The sequence below is a fragment of the Mesoplodon densirostris genome, chromosome 4 (assembly GCF_025265405.1).
Source record: "Mesoplodon densirostris isolate mMesDen1 chromosome 4, mMesDen1 primary haplotype, whole genome shotgun sequence".
Taxonomy (NCBI): Eukaryota; Metazoa; Chordata; class Mammalia; order Artiodactyla; family Ziphiidae; genus Mesoplodon; species Mesoplodon densirostris.
This window is the reverse complement of record NC_082664.1, coordinates 147,404,084-147,423,879: the sequence shown is the minus strand read 5'-3', so window position 1 is coordinate 147,423,879 and position 19,796 is coordinate 147,404,084. Positions and strand designations below refer to the sequence as shown.

Here is a 19,796-nt window from a genome sequence, read left to right as displayed (position 1 = left end):
GACCTCAGGAATGCCAAAACGCAAAAAAAAAAAAAAGAGTATATCTTAGAAACAGTGAAATGTAGTATTTTGTTCCTAGGCTATTAGTGAAGTTTCCTAACTCGTCTCCTTATCTCCAGATGTGAACATGATATTCATTTTAATCTTCTAAATACTTGGCTAAAATTCCAATAGCTCTCCAGATAAAGTACAAATTCTATCAGGAATCTGCATTTCTTTTTATTTTATATATTTATATTTTTTGGCCACACCCTCACAGCATACAGGATCTTAGTTCCCCGACCAGGGATTGAACCCACACCCCCTGCAGTGGAAGCGTGCGGTCTTAATTACTGGACCGCCAGGGAAGTCCCAGGGATCTGGGACTCCCCCACTTTATCTTACAGTAACCCTTTCCATAAACCTCCTGGTCTGTCCCACAGGTCTGTTCTTTTTCTCTAAACGTAGAAATGATGTTACAATCACAGATTTGAAATCCACCCTTTGCTCAACTCAGATACGTGGGAATTATTACTCCCTCACTGCCCATAGCCAGTGCATCAATAAATCCTACAGACCCAGCCTCCAAAACATGTCCGAATCTATTTCTTCTCTGTCTCCACTACTACCCGCTAGTTCAGCATCCTCTCTCACACCTGTAGTGGCTTCCACCAGGCTCTGGTTTCCCCTCTTTCCCTTACAATCCATTTCCCATGTATAGCAGCCAGAGTGATCTTAAAAATAACAGGCTTGTCTAGCTATAAGACTGTTGTGCCTTCTCTACACAGAAGACTCTTTTTTAAAATTTATTTAATTTATTTATTTTTGGCTGTGTTGGGTCTTCGTTCTGTGCATGGGCTTTCTCTAGTTGTGGCGAAGGGGGGCTACTCAGTTGCGCATGGGCTTCTCATTGCAGTGGCTTCTCTTGTTGAGGAGCACGGGCTCTAGGTGCACAGGCTTCAGTAGTTGTAGCATGTGGGCTCAGTAGTTGTGGCTCGCGGACTGTAGAGCGCAGGCTCAGTAGTTGTGAGGCACGGGCTTAGTTGCTCCGCAGCATGTGGGATCTTCCTGGACCAGGGCTCGAACCCTTGTCCCCTGCATTGGCAGGCGGATTCTTAACCACTGCACCACCAGGGAAGCCATACACAGAAGACTCTTAATGGCCTACTTGTTAAAGGCAGAGTACTTGCTTCACCCACATGCAGAAAGACCTGAAGAACAGGTTTGGGTTGGGGGGGAAGTAAGAATTCAGTTAAGGCCTTACTGAGTAGGGTATACAAATGTGGAGTACAGGGGAGAAGGCAGAGCTGGAAATACAGATGTGGGCCTTTTCTGCAAACAAGCATCACCATACTTGTAGCTAGACAAGTCTTGGTTGTGAGAACAGTGGGCCAAGAGCAAAGTCCAGTTACGTCTGGGGCATACTGCCCAGGAACCCCCACTCTGCTTCCCCCCACGTCCTATGCTCCCTCCCATTCTCGGCCCTGACTCCACGCACCTTTGCTGCTGGGATTGGACCAGGGGCTCCTGCCCTCTGGGCCTGTGCGCTGCCTCTGTCGGCATTTAACTGCCTTTTAGAAAATCAACCCATGTACCCGGTGCTCTGCAGTTAGTTGGCACTTAACAAACGTGCTGAATGGGTGAATGAGCATAAATTCAGTGGGTTTTCTCTGGGTGGTAATTTAAATTTCTAATTTTATGCCCATGCACAGAATCTTTATCGTCTGATCCTGAGGTTTTGCTTCAAATTGATGGTGTTACTGAAGACAAACTGGAAAAATATGGTGCAGAAGTGATTCCAATATTACAGAAATATTCTGAGTGGACATTACCAGGTTCAGTATACAACCAAATATGGGTTTTCTGAAAGCCTCTTTTAATGTTAAACGATGCATCTCACTGGATTAGAATCATGTGGTTTCTGGCTTGTGTTAATGGTCCCTACACCTTGTCACACTGACATCCAGGTTCTCAGAGCAGACCCCAGTGGTGTGCCAGGCACCTCTTAGAGGACAGCGGTGCTCAGGTCCCCCAGGGGAGACCAGTTACTGAACTTGCTAACAGGACCCAGAGGATGACCTTTGGGCCCAGGAGTTGCTCGTTCTGTTAAGGCAAGTGCCTGAGGAATCTGGAGCCCTGGGTGCAGATCACATATCTGCCACCATCTCACTCTGTAATCCTTGGCAGGCCACACATAGCCTCTTTGGTTTTCAGTTTCTATGTCTGAGGAAGGGAAGTGTTATCTGGCAAGCATGTCTAAAGTTTAAGAGTGGAGTTTAAATGTTTTGGGAAAATGAACATGTAATTGGACTACTGGAGAATCTTATTGTTATTAGCCACTGAAAGAATCTGCCCGAGTGAGTGCATCATTAGCAGACGTTCCCAAAGGTTGCTGGAAGCCTGTCATGTAGCACCTCTAATTATGAAGCTCAACACTGAGCTATAGAAAGCATGGACGCAGGGAAAATCGAGAACAAAGAAAGATTTCATTGTGGGAGATACAGGTGCAGGAGTTGGGCGCCCTCCTCCAGTGTATTGCCATATGCAGACTAGCCAAATGAAATGTTTCCCTGTTTCTGTAACGGACCACGGGAGGGGTCCTTCTCAGAGTAGCAGGATGAGACATGAGTGAACATGCATTTCACGTTCTCTCTCTCCACAGTCGTGTTTTATCCATTGACAAAACGCCGAAGAGTCAGGTTTTCGTTAATTCCTCTGTATGGTAATTATTCCATAAATCCTTACTTCAAATACGTTAACCTCTTGGTGGGAACTTAATGTTTGTTTAGTATAGTAACTTGTTTGGATAGGGATTTTTGCCCACGTCAGGTAGGGCTGCTCTGCGGAAACAGCCCAGTGTGGTCATGATCACTCCCACTTACTGAGGGAGGACAGAGCCAAGAGCTTTGCCTATTCTGTGTCATTCAATCCTTATAACACTGATTTTATTTTGTTGTTTTATTTATTTTTATTTTCTTATATTTATTTATTTTTAATTTTATTTTTGGCCACGCCACGTGGCTTGCGGGAGCTTAGTTCCCTGACCAGGGATTGAACCCAGGCCCACTGCAGTGAGAGAGCCCAGTCCTAACCACTGGACCTCCCTGGAATTCCCCAGCACCCATTTTAGAGGTGAAAAGTGGTGAGGCCTTTTCATTTCCTCAAAAGTCCCCCAGCTGGGATGACAGCACTCTTCACCCGAGCTGCACTGTCTGCCCGTGTGCCCTTCCTACCATGCAGTAAGGTAGGGTAGCCTGAGGGTGAACCAGACCAGCCAAGAAATATCTTCAGAAAATGAAGACCTGGTCACTGTTAACCTAGAGGGAGATTTCATGCTTTGGGTGTGCCTTGGGTTGCAAATACCTATGGAAATTACCATCTTCTTTGCAAATGTGTGCTTTCATACAGACCCATTTCCTGCATAGTATGTGAAATGTTCACAACTGTTATGCAAAGAAGAGTAAAATGTGGTCTAGAATTTTCTGACAGCCATTTACTAAGTAACTATCGCCCAAAGATGAGGTGCAGGACATAGTTATGTTTTCCTTATGTTGGACTTATTTTTTCAGCATCTGTAAAACTATAAATAAAACTGCCTTTTGTTTAGCACTTTATACTTTTCAAAGAACTTAACAGGATTAATTGCCCAAACAATAACAGGGACGTGGGTTACAGAATGTGAGCTAATAAAACCTGACGTCACTGGTTAAGTTAAAGAGCATCACACGTTTTCTTAATGAACTCTGAACCCCTTTCTTTAAAAATAAATTGCCATTGACTACTTTGGGGCTTTGTGAAATAAAAGAAGTGCTCAGTTCTTGTGGGGTGTTTGAATCCAAGTGGCAAGATGCTGCAGGAAAGCAGCTGGGCTTTGGCTGAACTGCACCCCTGTGCTGTGTATCTCCGCGTAGACTATAACCACACTTGGATCAGCATGGCATCACCGGTAAATGTCTGCATTGTCCATTTGTAGCTGAGGGCGATTCCTCACGGAGAAGCCCCTCCAGCAGCAGAGGCCCTGGAAGAAATGCCCCTGAGGAGCTGGATGAGGAAACACCCATATCTTCTCACTACTTTGCAAATAAAACCAAAAATGAAAGAAAGAGGAAAAGGATGCCAGCCTCCCAAAGGTCTAAGAGGAGAAAAACTGGTTTCGGTGGTTCCAAGACAAAAGGGTAAGTTCTGCCACCTTTTCTGCAATGTAGGGTAGAAGGGAGAAAATTATAAAAGTACAGCTGCTCTGATTTGCTTTGAAGCATTTATTAAAATAAGCCATTGTTAAATGTTGCCTCTCCCATTTGTGGAGTGAGGATTAAGGTCTGATCCCAAACAAAAACATTTGTTTCAGATTTTTAAGATATCTGCTCCTAGGTTGATGATCACTAAAGTTTTCTAGTTTGCAAAAACTTCTCCAATTTTGACATTACCTTAGGAAAAAACATTTTTTTTTCTGCCAGTTGCTCCTAAGTGAATTTTCCACCTAAAATACTGTAAATCATATACTAGCTGAATAAACAAAGGGGTTTTTGTTTGGTTGGTTTTTGTTTTTTTTAAGTTTCTTTTTATTTATATTTTTGGCTGCGTTGGGTCTTCGTTTCTGTGCACGGGCTTTCTGTAGTTGGCGGCGAGCGGGGGCTACTCTTTGTTGCAGTGCGCGGGCTTCTCATTGCAGTGGCTTCTCTTGTTGTGGAGCACAAGCTCTAGGCACACGGGCTTCAGGAATTGCAGCATGCGGGCTCAGGAGTTACGGCATGGGGGCCCTAGAGCACGCAGGCTTCAGTAGTTGTGGCACGTGGGCTCAGTAGTTATGGCCCATAGGCTCTAGGGCGCAGGCTCCGTAGTTGTGGCGCATGGGCTTAGTTGCATGTGGGATCTTCCCGGACCAGGGATCGAACCTGTGTCCCCTGCCTTGGCAGGTGATTCTTAACCACTGTGCTACCAGGGAAGTCCCAACAAAGGGTTTTGTTTTCTCATCACTCTTATGCTTTCGCCAATACTTGCCACACCGCTTCTATTGCTGCAGAATCTGCAGGGCCTCCACCTGGAGGCTCTGCACACTGCCTGCCATTCAGTAACACCTGGGAGAGCCAGCCTCCCAAGCTTTTCAGGGTAGCAGAAAAGAGGCCACAGCAGGAACCCCAAGAGGTCAGTCCAGCCCCACCTTCTTCCCTTTCCTACATCTGCCTGGCTCCCGAGCTGGGTTGCACCCGCTCTGGGTACTCTCCGCTCACCAAGGTGGAACAAAGTTAGCACTACTGTCAGGTCCTGGTGATGATTCGGGCAGCGTCCTATTTCTTCATAATCACACTGCTTCTCACGGCCCCTTTTTCCTGTTTTCTGCAAGGACATGCTCCGCCCTTTCCTTGTAGGTAAGGTCTGGTAGGATTGTGACCACCCCGTCAGTCTGGAGAATGTGGCCCCAGGCATCTATGTATTATAACAGAAATGCTTACAGGAAAAGGGAACAAGTCCTCAGGAAACTTGTGCAAGCTGTTCTGTTTTTCTTTTTCAGTTTTTCTATCTCTTTTCCTTCTGGCTAATAAAGCCTAAAAATTGAGTGGGGGAAAAGAAAGGAAGGAAGATGTTACCAAATTGTCATTTCCTTGTTAAGTCCATAAGCAAACATCTTGTATGTGCTAATCCTTCTGTTGGGGTATAGAAATTATAGGCATTAGTAAATAGTAGTTTAATTTTGTGTGTTTTGTTTATTTATTTTAATTCTATTTAAACTTTGCAAAGAAAAAAAACTTCACCTGTTTATCCTACACCTACCCCACTCCAGCCCTTGCAACCACCAATATGTTCTCGCATCTATGAACTTGGTTTATATATATGTATATATCTATATTTAGGTTCCACATTCAAGAAAGGTCATACAGTATTTGTCCTTGACTTATTTCACTTAGCGTAGTCCCCTCGAGGTCCATCAGTGTTGTCACAAATGACAGGATTTCATTCATTTTTACGGCCAAATAATAATTTTTTGGTTTTTAGTGTGCAAGTGACCTGCAGGCGCTCTTCAGTAGGGACATTTTCTTATTTTCTTCATTTATTTCCCCCATTTTGGGAAATACTAATTTCCTCAGGCACTCACACAGAGTAGAAGACCTTAAAAGGCCTCTATCCAACTCCCTGGGATTTATCATGAGGAAGCTGAGGCTTCCTGAAGCTTCCCCTGGGGAAGGTTTACGTGAAGCTGTCCCCAGCCTGGTACCAGTCTCACAGGTGGGACTAGACACTGGCTCGAGGAGGCCTGCCTGGAGCACTTTCACTGCTGCACGTGGTCTACGGAGATTCCTGAAAACCCATTGTGATCTCCTCATTGTTGCTAGTTAGAACATAGTAAACCATTGGCTCCCTTATTGTTTTCACAACTTTTGTAGATAAGACGGAAGCACTTTGCCCTATGGCCTAGAACCTAAGCTAGTAAGTAGTAAAACTCATATTTGTCCAAAAGCCAGTACCACTTTTGATGCTAGTTTTTAATTAGCCTGTGTGTTTAAGGTGGGATTATTTTCTAGTCCCTACTGGCTAAAACCAGGAAGTAGTGTAAATTTACTTTACCCTGTAGCAGCCTCTTTGTATCTGTGCCCCGTTATCCTCGTTTCCACTGAACCACTCTGCAAGGTGGCTTCCCACGTGTCCAGGCTGCTCACCTGGCTGAGGATCCACGCAGCCACAAAATAAATGTGGCTCTTTGCCAGAACCCTTAACACCCCACCCTACCCTCAGAGTTTCACATCTTCAGAAGAACACGCAATGAACTGGTTGTGTTCTGGGCTCTGAGTGGGAGTAAAATGGATGGCTCTGGTGAAATAGAGGCTGCTGATGGCAGATTCATTCTGCAACTCAACATAAACAGCAGGTTTTTGCTAGGGACTTAATATCTCAGCAGGAAATCAGCATAGGGAAATTTAAGGCTGCTTCTCTGCTGGTTTAGCACATCTTTGCCAGTTCTGCAGTAAAACTGCCCTCGAGCAAGAGTTTTTAAAAAACCACTCTTCACTCAGCCCCACCAAAATGTCATTAGCAGACTGGTGGCCCCGATACCCAGGCCCCTAAATTCAGAGATCAGATCGGATGCCACTTGTGTGCCTTGATGCTAGGGAATTAACACCAGGCATGAATTCAGCCTGGTTACAATGAGGCGGGAAACACTCGTTTAGGGAAAGGCTAACATGCTGACCGTGTGATTTTTTTTTTTTTTTTTTTTACCATTTATTTTCAGGGGAGAGAAAAAGCTGTTATCTTCAGATCAGTGGGGGAAGTGAGGTGCTGGAAGGACTTTGTAATAGGCTGTGGCAGCGGCGTCTCACCCTTTCTTATTTTTTATTTTATTTATTTATTTATTTATTTATTTTGTGGTACATGGGCCTCTCACTGTTGTGGCCTCTCCCGTTACGGAGCACAGGCTCCGGACGCGCAGGCTCAGCGGCCATGGCTCACGGGCCCAGCCACTCCGTGGCATGTGGGATCCTCCCGGACCCGGGCACGAACCCGTTTCCCCTGCATCAGCAGGTGGAATCTCAACCACTGCGCCACCAGGGAAGCCCTCACCCTTTTTTAAAGGCAGCGAGTAGGAGGTGAGAGCAGGCAGATCTTAGAATGTAGACGAGCGAGCAAGCCCCTGGCAGCGGGGCCCTGACAGAGATGTGCCAGGCCCCAGCTGCCACAGGCCCAGAGAACCACATCTGCAGCCTTCCGCTCTGCAGGAGGAGGCTCGCTCTGCTCCGCTCCACTCCGTTTCCACCCACCCACAAAGCCCCCTTCCTCTGGCCTGTGGGAGCACAGTAATTCCACAGTGTCTATTGTCTGGGCATTGAGGCCTTAAAACAAGGTATTCTCACTTCCCTTCTGTGGTCGGAGTAGATGGGGAGTGTGGATCTCAGCTCAGATGCCTGGAGGGAGGCGTGGGAGAGGGAGGGGTCTGTGAAAGGGTAGAGAGAAGGCACATGGGGTTGGGCTCAAGTCACAGAATCCTTGACGTTTTAGGAGGACAAACGTAGGACAAATTGGTGTAAAGGGCGACAGTCCTTTACTCCTTAAATTGTAAAGGAAACTGACCCCATCCAGGGCCATTATAGGCAGAAAATGCACAGAGACATGGAACACCAAGGAAAATCATGGATTATATAGCTGCATGCAGGTTAAGAGAAAGAAAACTGTTCACTTTTGGTTTTATTTGACATTTTAATTTTCTTTTCTTTGTCGCATTTTAGGGGGTCCAGCACATGCAGAAGGATACCTTCTAAAACTAAATCCTCCAGCATATTTGGACCCAGTTCAGCTTTGCATGGCTCTCAAGCGGCATCAGGAGTCAGTAGAAAATTGGGGATTATGGCTCCACCAAAGCCTGTAAATAGGCCGTTTCTTAAGCCTTCGTATGCATTTTCATAGCAACCAAATCTCATCTCAGTGTACATAGATCTTAGTTGTTGTTTGTCAGCATCTGACCATCTGTGAATATAAAGCTGTTAGTTTCATTATACCATTTGTAATTTTTATCCATATCTATTAATATTTAAATAAGTGCTTGGAGTGACAGTTCTTATTTTTAAAATAAACATTTTCTTTTGAAACGCATGCATGATTTGCTGCCACTGCAAGTGTTGTGGCCGTCGTTTCTCAGAACATCTGAAGCAGCAGCTGAATCATCTCAGTGAGAGAAATTTTAAGTACAACATCATGAAACACAGAAGCCAAAGAAAAAGACTCGCATGGGACAGCATGAAACTGTAAAACTTTTTGTAGAAGACAACGTAAACAAAATTAAAACATAAATGACAGAGGAAAAAGGGAAAATAATACATGGCAAAGGATTAATATCCATAATATACAAAGAGTATCTATAAATCATTAAGAAAAAAAAGACAACCTAGTAGAAAAATGAACAAAGGATGTGACTAGGCTGTTCTCAGAAAAGGAAATGCAAACAGCCCACAAATATGTGAAAAATGCTCCATCTCCCTCATTAAAAGTACCAATTAGAACAATGAGATGCCATTCTCTTGCCTAGCAGATTGTTAGCACTTAGATGATATTCCGAATCTGGGGTCCACAAGAACAGGGTCAAATGTTAAGAATGTATTAAATGCTGGTGACGTCCTTTAGCATCAGGGAAGCCTTACTTTTCAAGACCCCTCCCTGAATCAGCTAATGGGCCAGCAAGTCTCACAGTGGGATTTTGGCACCTCTTTTCGGACTTCCAGTCCCTCATTTTTGGAGACATCTTTTCTTAGCTGTCATGCAACCTTGGTGACACCTGTTTGGTGTCCCACTTCTCTCCTTGACCTCTGTCAAGAAGGTAGAGCTGAAGAGACCTTGCCTGGGCCAAAGGTGTTGGAAGATGGAGTTGGCTGGAAGTCTGTGGCCTTGGCCTGGAGACGGTGCTGAGGCAGCCCCTGCACCCACCCCGAGGGGCCACCCTTGTAGCTGCACACCTACCTCCTGCCTCCTCGACCTCCACCTGGGCCCTTGGTCCCTCGTTTAACGCAGGGAGTCTGCTGAGGGTCATGCACTGTTAACCTCCAGATGCCTTCAAGAGCTGACATTTTCAGGAACCATCTTTCCGGCAAGCTCTGACTCAAGTGGCCAGAAGAACCTCCTTGGGGTGAGGAGAGGAAATGGAAGGCAGAGTAGCCAGTAGTCGAGGCTGCTGGGATAATGTCGCTGGCCTAAGGTCACCTTGGAGAGCTGGCAGTGTACAAGGGTGTCTGGCAGGAGGTCACACCCTTCTACCTTCAGCAGCTCTGGCTCTGGGGACAGAGAGGGTAGCCTCTGCACAGAGCTGATGCCACAGACATCGGGTCACTTCCCGGCTCTGACCTCACTCGTTCATTCCTTTACTGAGCCCCTCTTCTGCCTGGACTCTGGAGCTAGCTGTGCCCTCGGCAGTGCCCACTCTGCCTCCAGGGGCTCCCGGAGCAATGGGGAGGACAGGCGAAGGCAGTGCAGTGGGAGCCCCTGGGTGGAACGCAGAGTCTGTGAGCAGGGCCAGCACCACCCACACCCCTGTCACCTACGCCTTTCACCAAGCACTGAAGAGGAACTCGCTGCAGGAACCTGAAGCCTAGAGACCTTGGGGTAGCCCAGGGTCAGGCAGGCCCCACACCCACCTCTTTAAAAATGTTGGGTTGCGGGGCTTCCCTGGTGGCGCAGTGGCTAAGAATCCGCCTGCCAATGCAGGGGACACGGGTTCGAACCCTGGTCTGGGAATATCCCACATGCAGCGGAGCAGCTAAGCCCGTGCGCCACAACTACTGAGCCTGTGCTCTGGAGCCCGCGAGCCACAGCTACTGAGCCCACGTGCTTGGAGCCCGTGCTCCACAACAAGAGAAGCCACCGCAATGAGAAGCCCACGCACTGCAACAGAAGAGTAGCCCCCGCTCGCTGCAACTAGAGAAAGCCCACGCACAGCAACAAAGACCCAATGCAGACCCAAAAATAATTAATTAAAAAAAAAATGTTGGGTTGGAGCAGGGTCTATTCAATTTCTCAGTCCCCAGGAGCAGCCACAGAAAATGCAAGCAGCCTCCTTCAGTTCAGCCTCCGGCTCCCAGAGAATGCAACCGTGTCCATACAGCGCCATCTTAGGAGGACAGAAGTACACAGACTTTCCCTAAACCAAAACTGGGACCTCTGGCAGCTGAAGACAGGTGGTGATAGTGAAGCCAATCCAGGCTGGGTGCTGGTAGGGGTCCTCCATGAGCGCCGAAATCACCACCACCTGGGAGGAGGGGCGGGGACAAATCCACAAAGGAGCTCCAGCCTAGGACCCTTCACTGGCCGCCCTCCCCAGGTACAGGTAGGCCTGAGGGTGGGGGCTCGGGCTCTCCCACCCTTGCCATCACCCCTCTCGAGGGCACAGGAAGGATTAGAATCTGACTCTCCAGCTATATACATACCTTCCCCAGCCCCTCTCCCACCATGAGAACTTGCTCCAGAGAGCTGACAAGTCCTTGCTTATCTCCAGGGACAGGGAACCCACTAGCTCACTGGAAGAGAGCAAACATGGAAAGCCCAGTCTATGCTGAGGGCTGTTCAGGCATTTTCACACACAGTAATTCACTCCTTTAATCCTTCCACCAGCCCTGGGAGACGGCACATGATATCAGTCTTTTTTTATGCAGAAACTAGAGTTCAGAAAGGTTATGTAATTGCCCAGATCCACACAGCTAGGAAATGGTGGTAATTAGGGTAACATATATCTCAGTTTGCCCTGAAGAGTCTCAGTTTGCATCTGCTGCCCAGGTGTAATAATTAAGACAGCTCCCTTTCATTCTTGAAAGTGCTCCAGTTTAGAAGATAAATTATAAGGAATCCAGGTCTATGCTCTTCCTCTGAACAATCCAACCTCCTCTCCCAACCCCATTTTTCCAGCTAAAGCCCCAGGGGCTGCCTGCTCAAAACTTCAGGCCCCTGGGGCAGGCCCCAGGGACAGAAGCTGCAGAATTATCAGCCAGCACAGCTAAGCTGTGGTTTTTTATCCAGAAGAGGAAGCGGAGGCTGTGGTCCAGGCCCTCTTGCTCTTCTTGAGAAACTGCTTCTCCTCCTATGGCTTGGAGCTGCTCTGAGCCCCTAAGGCCCACCCTGTGCTTGGGAGGCTCCCAGCGTCCCCACCCTGGCTCTCCTGCTCTGAGCAGCAGCCTGGGTTGGTGGCAGGGGTGAATCTCACCCAACCCTGGGCCCCCATCCTGACAGAGGCCCCTGAGCAGAGGGACAATGGCCCCTAAGGCCTTTAGCGGAAGCCAGGGTGGAGTCCCCAGGAGGCTCCAGCAGTCACTTCTCACTCAAGGCAGAAGTCGCGTCCCCCATGTGGCATCACAGACAGGATTTGGAGAAGCAGGCTGGTGGGACGTGCTCTGGGGACCCAAGCCTCTACCGGCCCCTGCTAGGTGCTCCAGGCCATGGGCCCAGCCCCTGTTTGCTAGGAGTCAAGGGCTCAATTCCCACAGTTGTGCCAGACACCACCAGAGCTGCTAAGACAAGTACCCTTGGCCTTTAGAAAGCTCCTGCCTTTCAAAAAACACTCACTCTCCTGTTCTCCCCACCCCCAGGCCGACTTTCCTCAGCCAGACCCATGTTCCATGTTGGCAAGAGAAGAAGGAAGAAGGAAACAAAATCCCATAGAGGTTAGATTGGGCTGCTGGGCCCCTGTTCTGGTTGCGGGGCAGAGGACAGAGGATAGGACAAGAGACTAGCCGGAAGCCTGAACTTGAGTCCACACAACCAAGTGGTTCTGAGGAAGGGAGGCATTTCCCAACCAGGGAGGAGGGCCTGAGGCCGTGTCCCTACTGCCTGCAGGTGTGGGGGATGGGGTTTTGGTGTCATCACTGCTTGACTGCGTGGTTCCAACATCCCACAGAGTTTGGTGAGCATCAGTAACCTGGATGGCCCCTCAGCCTACTCAGGATGCGGGAGCTCACTCCAGTGGGCCTCTGTCTGTCCCTCTGGGTCCCACACACACGGCCTGTCCTGGTTCCCACATATTCAGCCTCTTCCAGGAGCCTCAAGCTCCCAAAGAGGTCGGGCCCTGGCCCCTGCCCAGCTCTGTGTGGGAGCAGAGTGCACAGGCCCTTGCGTCCCCGTCTGTGGGGCAGGAGCGGGAGCCAGGCACCGCAGGGCAGGTGACTGGACGTCCAGACCCGGTGACCTTCACTGCTCTCGGGACAGGTCTGAAACCCCAGCCTGGAAGGAGGCGTGTTTGAGAAACGAGACCTGCGGCCGGAGTCCCTCTCAAGGCTAGCACCCCCGAGCCTCCTCCCCAGCGAGGGCCCCCAAGCCTCTCGTGACCTGGGGAGCAGGGAACCCTGCTAACCTCAAGACGGAAGCATCAACCTCTGCAGCAGCCGTGGTTTGACAGTTACTGCGAGAGCAGGCCTCCCACACCAGCCCCACGAGCCTGCCACGTGCAGGCCACATGTGCCCCGCCACGGGGGACCGCCATCCACTTGTCACCGCCCGGTGCCAGCTTCCAGCCCAGCGGTCCTGCTCCCTTCGCACTCGCTGGATGATCTTTGCAAGCTCTGTGGCCTTTCTGAGCCTCAACTTCTCATCTGCACGGTAAACTGGCCCTGCCACCCGAGCTGGTTACCAGCACCTCTGGTCAGAGGTCCCACAAATGTTTGTTGGGCCAAACAGAAACCCAGGCATGGCCCTGGCACTCGGCGAGGTCACAGTCAGGGAGGGAAACGCGATCGCTCACCCCGGGGGAAGGAGAGGAGAAGCAGCATTGGGGTATGGGGGTGCTGCGGGAGCCCCCAGGGGAGACCTAGTCCAGTCCAGAGGGCACAGGAAATGAAGTTTGAGCCTTGGAGAATGAGTAGGAATTCAGAACACGAGAAGGACACCCCAGGGAACCGCAGGGGTAAAGGCTGGAGGTGTGATGGAGCTTGGCCTGAGAGGGGACCTCCCCGGGGTTAAGGACGGGCTGAGGGAGGTGGAGAAGCCATCCCAGATGGTCCTGGCTGAGGAGTGGCATCTGTCCCCAGGGGGGGCTCTGAGAGACATGATCCGATTTGCCTTCGAAAAATGACCCCAGGGTCAGAAAAGGATTGGAGTGGGTGAGGCCGGACGCCAGCAGACAGGCAGGAGGCTCTTACATACCCAGCAAGAGAAGTAGCAGCTCTCGGGGTAGCAAGGTGACAGGAGTCGACAGATCCCACTGGCCAAGGAGGGGACATGGGGCAGGGACAGGGGCTGTTGACATGCTTTGAAGGCATCCCCGAGAGATAGCGATCCCACATCAGGGAGACTGACAGTCCTGGCCCTTTCCAGGCAGGAGGACGCTTTGTTGCCAGAGGGGTCAATTTGGGAGCCTCTGGTCCAGGCCCCAGTGCAGCCCTCCTGGGGCCCAGGATCTCCTGCAATGTGTGGGGTATGCATGCGTGTGCACGTGAGGGTTCTGTCCAGCCCACGCTGCCTCCTCCGAGCTTGGCAAGTAATTCTGCAAAGGCCACACCAACACCCCACAAAAAAATGCCAACTCTGTGCTAATTTATTTTTTATATTTAAGAGCATGTGATGAATGCTCTGCTTATTGACCTGGAAAGTCATCCACAGCATGTTTTTGAGAAGCCGAACAGAGTCCTACCCCTTTGCTGTAGATCCATGCCGCCCTGCTGCCCAGCCTGGGACCCCAGGTCCCTCGTGGGCTGCAGGAAGGGCCATGACATAAGGCACAGCACTCGGCATTGTATGTCTCTTAAATGACAGCTCAGCTCACTTTTTTAAAAGGCTACAGAACAACATGGCTAGTAAAGATTTTATTTGTCACTTTACCTGTGTGTGTGTGTGTGTGTGTGTGTATGTGTATGTGTGTGTTTAGATAGCGTTGCTCACCAAAATATTAACAGTAGTGGAATTGAGATGATTTTTACTTTTCTGAATTGCTTGACTTTTTACAAAAAGAACTCTATCATTTTTATAATCAGAATAAAGCAAGGGAGAGCCACTCGGCCACCTTGGGGTTTGGCTTTGCTCCAGAAGGGCTGTGGGGTCAGAGCCCCCAGTGGACTAGGAATAGGCTGTGGGCCTGGAGCAAGCACCCACTCCCAGGGCCAGGACCAAGCGAGGCCAGCAGGCGTCAGTGGAGTTGAACTTGCACAGGGTGCTGAGGCTGGAGTGGCCCTGTGGCCTCTAGGCTGGGGAGCCCAGGGTCTGGCCATTGCCACTGGGGCCACCCTGCCCATTCCTGAGCAGAAGACAACACTTCCCCACCTGGCCACCCTTCTCACTTCCAGGGGACGAGTGCCCTGTGCTGGGTCACCTGCCTAGGTGCCAGTGGGGAGCACAGCAGGAACTCCAGCTCAAGGAGAGGGTGCTGCACTGGGGAAAGGAGAAGGGGGCCCCAGGTGGCCCGCAAGGACCCCCACCCTACAAGTCCTGCCACTCCCTCAGCAGTCCTTAGCTGAGGTCTGCACTTTGCCCCAGACCGGGGTTCTGGCTGGAAGGACCTATCATACAGCAGGTGCCTAATAACATTTGTTGGATGAGTGGGTGAAGGGGCCACTATGAAGGCACCTGCCTAGACGGCCCTCCCCATGAGAGGATGAGATAGGAGGATGGGGACAGGGGCCTGGGGCCTGCTGGATCTTAAAATCCCGCTGCCCACTTGGCACTGCCAGGCCTGTGGGGAGGCTCCCCCCTTACTGCTTCTGTTGGCTTCACCAAGACAAGTGAAAGTTGCCTTCCAGTTGGCCTCAGTATTCACTTAGATTTCCTTTTGTATGTGTGCATTGATGCTTTTGATTATTAGTGTCTTACTCATTCTCAGAAAGCTGGCCGATTTCCCCATTTACTGATTTTCTGGAGTCCACTCACGTGTGGGGAAGACCAGGATGCATGGAGGACTTGGAATTCAAACTTTAATCATTACTACCTGTGCAGAGCTTCATCCCAGCTGAGAAGGCAGAAACCTAGGTCAGTAGTTCTCAAAGCTTCAGCATCTCTAGAGGGCTGGGTAAAACAGTTTCTGGATCAGAAGATCTGGGCTGGGGCCTAAGGGTCTGCATTTCTAACGTGGTCCCTGGTGATGCTGAGGCCACCAGCCACCCCGGGCACACTTTTTTTTTCTTTTTGACTGCTTTGGGTCTTCGTTGCTATGCGTGGGCTTTTTCTAGTTGGCAGCGAGCGGGGGCTGCTCTTCTTGCCGTGTGCGGGCTTCTCATTGCGGTGGCTTCTCTTGTTGCGGAGCACGGGCTCTAAGCACGCAGGCTTCAGTAGTTGTGGCACGTGGGCTCAGTAGTTGTGGCTCGAGGACTCTAGAGCGCAGGCTCAGTAGCTGTGGCACACGGGCTTAGTTGCTTCTCGGCATGTGGGATTTTCCTGGACCAGGGATCGAACCCGTGCCGATTCTTAACCACTGCGCCACCAGGGCAAGTCCCCAGGCCCACATTTTGAGACTTGCCTAGGGCAGAGGAAAGGGCACCAGGGGTCAGCCCTCAGGGTGAATACAAACCTTAGCTGCTGGGAATTTAGCTTTGGGCCTTGGGCAAGGCAACCTCTTTCATCCTTGGTTTCCCCACAATGTCAGCGAGCCTTTAGGGCGGGCCGGAAGCCTCCAGGGGGTGTTTAGGAATGTGCGGGTGGAACAGCCTTGCTTGGTGAGAGCTATTTGCAGGAAGGGGTCTGGTGTCACAGAAAAGCTCCTCCAGCACCCAAGTACGTCTTCAACAGACTCGGCAACAGGGAAGCAGAAGCAGGAACGCTGTTTCCGGCAGGCGCTTTGCAGAGAGCGCTGGAGGTAAAGGAAACCTTAAAAGTGGTGGAAAGAGTGTAAGTTGAGATTTCCCAGTCCTTGCCAGCCTGTGGAGTCAAATGGAGTCACATGACCCCCCAAATTTGCTGGAGAGCGGAGTTCTGTCTCCCTGTCAAGCCAGGCAAATGCCACTTCATGATACAGTCCGTTGGGGATTTGAGATAGGGGGCTTGGGGCGCCAATGTGCTACAGAGGCTTTCCAGAAAACCATCATTTCAGCATCCACTTGAGCCTGGTCCCTTTGCCTCGACCCTACAACATCCAAAGCCAAACCTCAGAACAGGATGGGGCCAGTCACCCCGCGGGCTGTGTTTCACCAGTTCATAGCAAGGAAGACTATCAAATGGCTCTGGAGTCAGAGTGCTTGAGGTCAAAGGCCAACTGAATCCATTTATTGTGTGACCTTAAGTAAGTTACTTAACTGCTCTGTGCCTGAGAGTGATCATAATAGCATAACCCTATGGGATTGATTGTTATGAGGGTTTAATGATATAATGCGTGATCAGCAAGTTGCCACTGCCTGGCACTCACTGAACATGAACTTTTGTTATTGTAGCATAGACCCCCCTATGTTTGTGTTGTCTGTTGCATATATCTGTGCAGAAATTGACTGGCGAATAAACTGGATATAGTCCTCACTCAGCTCAGCCATTCTCAACCTGATCCTTTTTTTGAAATTGCTCTCTCAAAAAAAGAAGCCACCACCCGAGAGGGCAGTCCTGGAGAGGATGACTTTACCCCGTCTGCACTGGGCACCTGAGAGCACTGAAATGCTGTCTATGAGAGAGAGCTGCAAACTTTCCAAGATCATGGAGATACAGGAGAAATCTGGTTATGGCTTGACTTATAAAGTGGAGGCAGATACACAAGATTCCATTGGATGCATCCAGTGCTTGATACTGGAACGGGAATGGCGTTTTACTGGCTAAACTTGTTGGTCTGATAGAGAAGGAAATGAGGGAAACTGGGAGAAAATGAAGATCTTGAAGAATATGGCTTGAGATCACTAAAAGAATAGGAGGCAAAATTTGGTTTCTCTAATATTTCTGAAATTGATTACTCTCCTTCTGCAATACAGCTTTCTGGAAGTATTACAGAGAAAGAAGGTTTATCTAAAATTATGTTGAACGTAGAAGACTTTTGGGGGCTTCCCTGGTGGGGCAGTGGTTAAGAATCTACCTGCCAATGCAGGAGACATGGGTTCGAGCCCTGGTCCAGTAAGATCCCACATGCTGCTGAGCAACTAAGCCCGTGTGCCACAACTACTGAGCCTGTGCTCTAGAGCCTGAGAGCCACAACTACTGAATCCACGTGCCACAACTACTGAAGCCCGTGCACCTAGAGCCCATGCTCCACAACAAGAGAAGCCACTGCAATGAGAAGCCTGCACACCACAGTGAAGAGTAGCCCCTGCTCGCCGCAACTAGAGAAAAGCCCGCGTGCAGCAACGAAGACCCGATGAACCAAAAATTAATTAATTAATTTTTTTTTTAAGTTATAAAAAAAAGAAGACTTTTTGAATCCTTCCACAAAGCTGTCTGGATTTCATATTTGTATTGACAAAGGAATGCCATAAGCCTTAATCCTGACAATGCAATTGAGAAGAGGAAGCAACATGTGAAATCTCTCTCCAGGGTGAGAGAATAAACCTGACACAGAAAATGCAAGTGCAAGTAAATGTTTAGTAAGTACACAGGATGCACATGTTGAATAGATAAAGTGGGTTGGTAAAAAAAAATCATGAGCATGTAAGTGGTTGGGTTTTAGAGATCAACCAAGAATAATTTTAAATTTTCTTTTGTATTTGAGATGTAAATATTTTTCTTTCTGATTAAAAAGATTCCTGTAACTGCCGAACAGTTAAAAACTTTAAAGCAGTAAATGAATTTACAGAAAGCAAAAAAAAAAAAAACCCTCCTTCAGGCATGGACACGTCCAACTATCTAATCATCATAAGCAACCAGATTCTGGGTTCTGGAAATTGGCAGATAGCACCTCCTAACATAGGAGGTCTCAATACAGACTCTAGGAACCCCTGGAAGACCCAGGGATGGATGTCAGAGGGTGTGTAAACCTCTAAATTGTATGTACTCTTTTTGTATGTCTGTGCAGATTTCTGGGAGAAGGGCCATGACTTTCTTCAGATGGTCAAAGAGGCCAACACCCCTAAAAAGTTAAGAGACCCTGCCTCACAGAGGCTGAGGAAGGCCTCAGCAGGCTCCCTGGACAGTACAGCTCCTCCCAGGAACACACAGGGGCTCCCTGAAACCAAGACCCAGGACTGAGCTAGCTCTGCACCTCCTTGCCTGAGAGCCAAGCCTTCTCCAAAGTGAGGAGAGGACTCAACACTACGAAATGGTGAGAACAAATTAGAAAGTGTAAACCCCAGGCAAAAAAGTCTGATGACAGTTCGCCATAATGACCAGCTGCCTGCAATCTGGTGGGGGAGACAAGCCTCGGGGAAGAGGGAGGGAGCTGCCCCATCACAGACCAAGCAGATGGTGTGCTCGGCGGGGTGGTCGGGACAGCCGGAGGATCGGGCATGGAGAGGTGTGCAGAGTCCATGGTGCAGCTGAGACTAAAACAGCCGAAGGAGTTGCAGAACAGGGTGAGTGCAGGCTCTGGGGCGTATCAGCCATGTGAGCCCTTAGCTTCCCTTAGCCTCGCTTCCTCATCTGAAAAATGGGATTTGGTGGGATGGTGGTAGATACCTGCCCTCTCTCCTCCTGGGCTTGCTGTAGAGCCAAGAAGCCTGTGCATGTTGTGATGGGTTCAAGGTCGGCTGCAGCAGCAGCTGGGGCCTGGGTGGCCTGAGTCTGAATCCCAAGTTGGCACTTCCTCCCTGGGCGCTCCTGTGTCTAATGGGGTCAGGGTGGTCCTGCCACAGGCTCGCTTCCTGGACTTCCCAGAGCATGGCGAGTGCTGGGCAAGCCGTGGCCACCGTCCTCATTCACACGCTCAGCGGGACACCCTCGGGGGCTACTGTCATCCCCCCCTGTTTTGGTAAGAGCTGTGCAAACAGAGGGCTGCGATTGAACAATAGAGAGGAATCCAGGTGGGGATGAGAGAGGAGGAGGAGGGGACGTTTAGCAAGGAAAGAGCAGAAATGTCCCAGAGAGAAAAGCAGTTACAGCTTTATTATGGGGAAGGATGAGATTCCTTTTCCTGTCTCCTCACAAAAATACTCCAATCAAGTATTTCTTGTTTCCCTGTGGAATGGATCTGTTCCAAGCTCAGCAGCTCCATTACAGGGAGCCTGCGCTTCCCATGCCTTTACAGGAACCCACCCTTACCGCAACCTGTGAGAGGGTCCTGCTAGTCCCTGAGGCATCTGAGCCCTGAATCCAGGCAGGTGTTGGGCCCGGGATTCTCCTCAGGCTGCCTGATGTCACCAGGCTGGTGGGGCAGGACGAGAACAGGCCAGGGGCTGACAACACCCAGGACACGCTGAGAGCTCGACCCAGCTGCCCAGAGGCTCCTGGCCCATCCTTTTTTTTGTTTGTTTGTTTTTTTGACCAAGTCCCACAGCATGCAGGATCTTCCCTGACAGGGATTGAAC

The 19,796-nt window shown here is 49.7% G+C and overlaps 1 protein-coding gene and 1 pseudogene across 6 annotated transcripts in view; both read left to right on the top strand.

Moving 5' to 3' along the window:
• The window catches only part of BLM (BLM RecQ like helicase), a 102,718-nt gene extending 84,288 nt beyond the window's left edge, over positions 1–18,430 (top strand). For 2 of the 6 annotated variants that reach the window (XM_060097430.1, XM_060097434.1), the window contains 7 exons: positions 1,692–1,814; positions 3,953–4,154; positions 8,199–10,783; positions 12,036–12,110; positions 12,652–13,041; positions 15,254–15,399; positions 18,350–18,430. In XM_060097430.1, coding sequence (XP_059953413.1) covers positions 1,692–1,814; positions 3,953–4,154; positions 8,199–8,376 — 503 coding nt within the window. In that variant the 3' untranslated portion in view covers positions 8,377–10,783; positions 12,036–12,110; positions 12,652–13,041; positions 15,254–15,399; positions 18,350–18,430. Of the gene's footprint in view, positions 1–1,691; positions 1,815–3,952; positions 4,155–8,198; positions 10,784–12,035; positions 12,111–12,651; positions 13,042–15,253; positions 15,400–17,732; positions 17,815–18,349 lie in introns of those variants that run through there. The other 4 variants (XM_060097433.1, XM_060097431.1, XM_060097432.1 and 1 more) reach the window with 4 other exon arrangements.
• Positions 12,899–17,884, top strand: LOC132488190 (EEF1A lysine methyltransferase 2-like; annotated as a pseudogene).
• Positions 18,431–19,796: the final 1,366 nt, after the last annotated feature.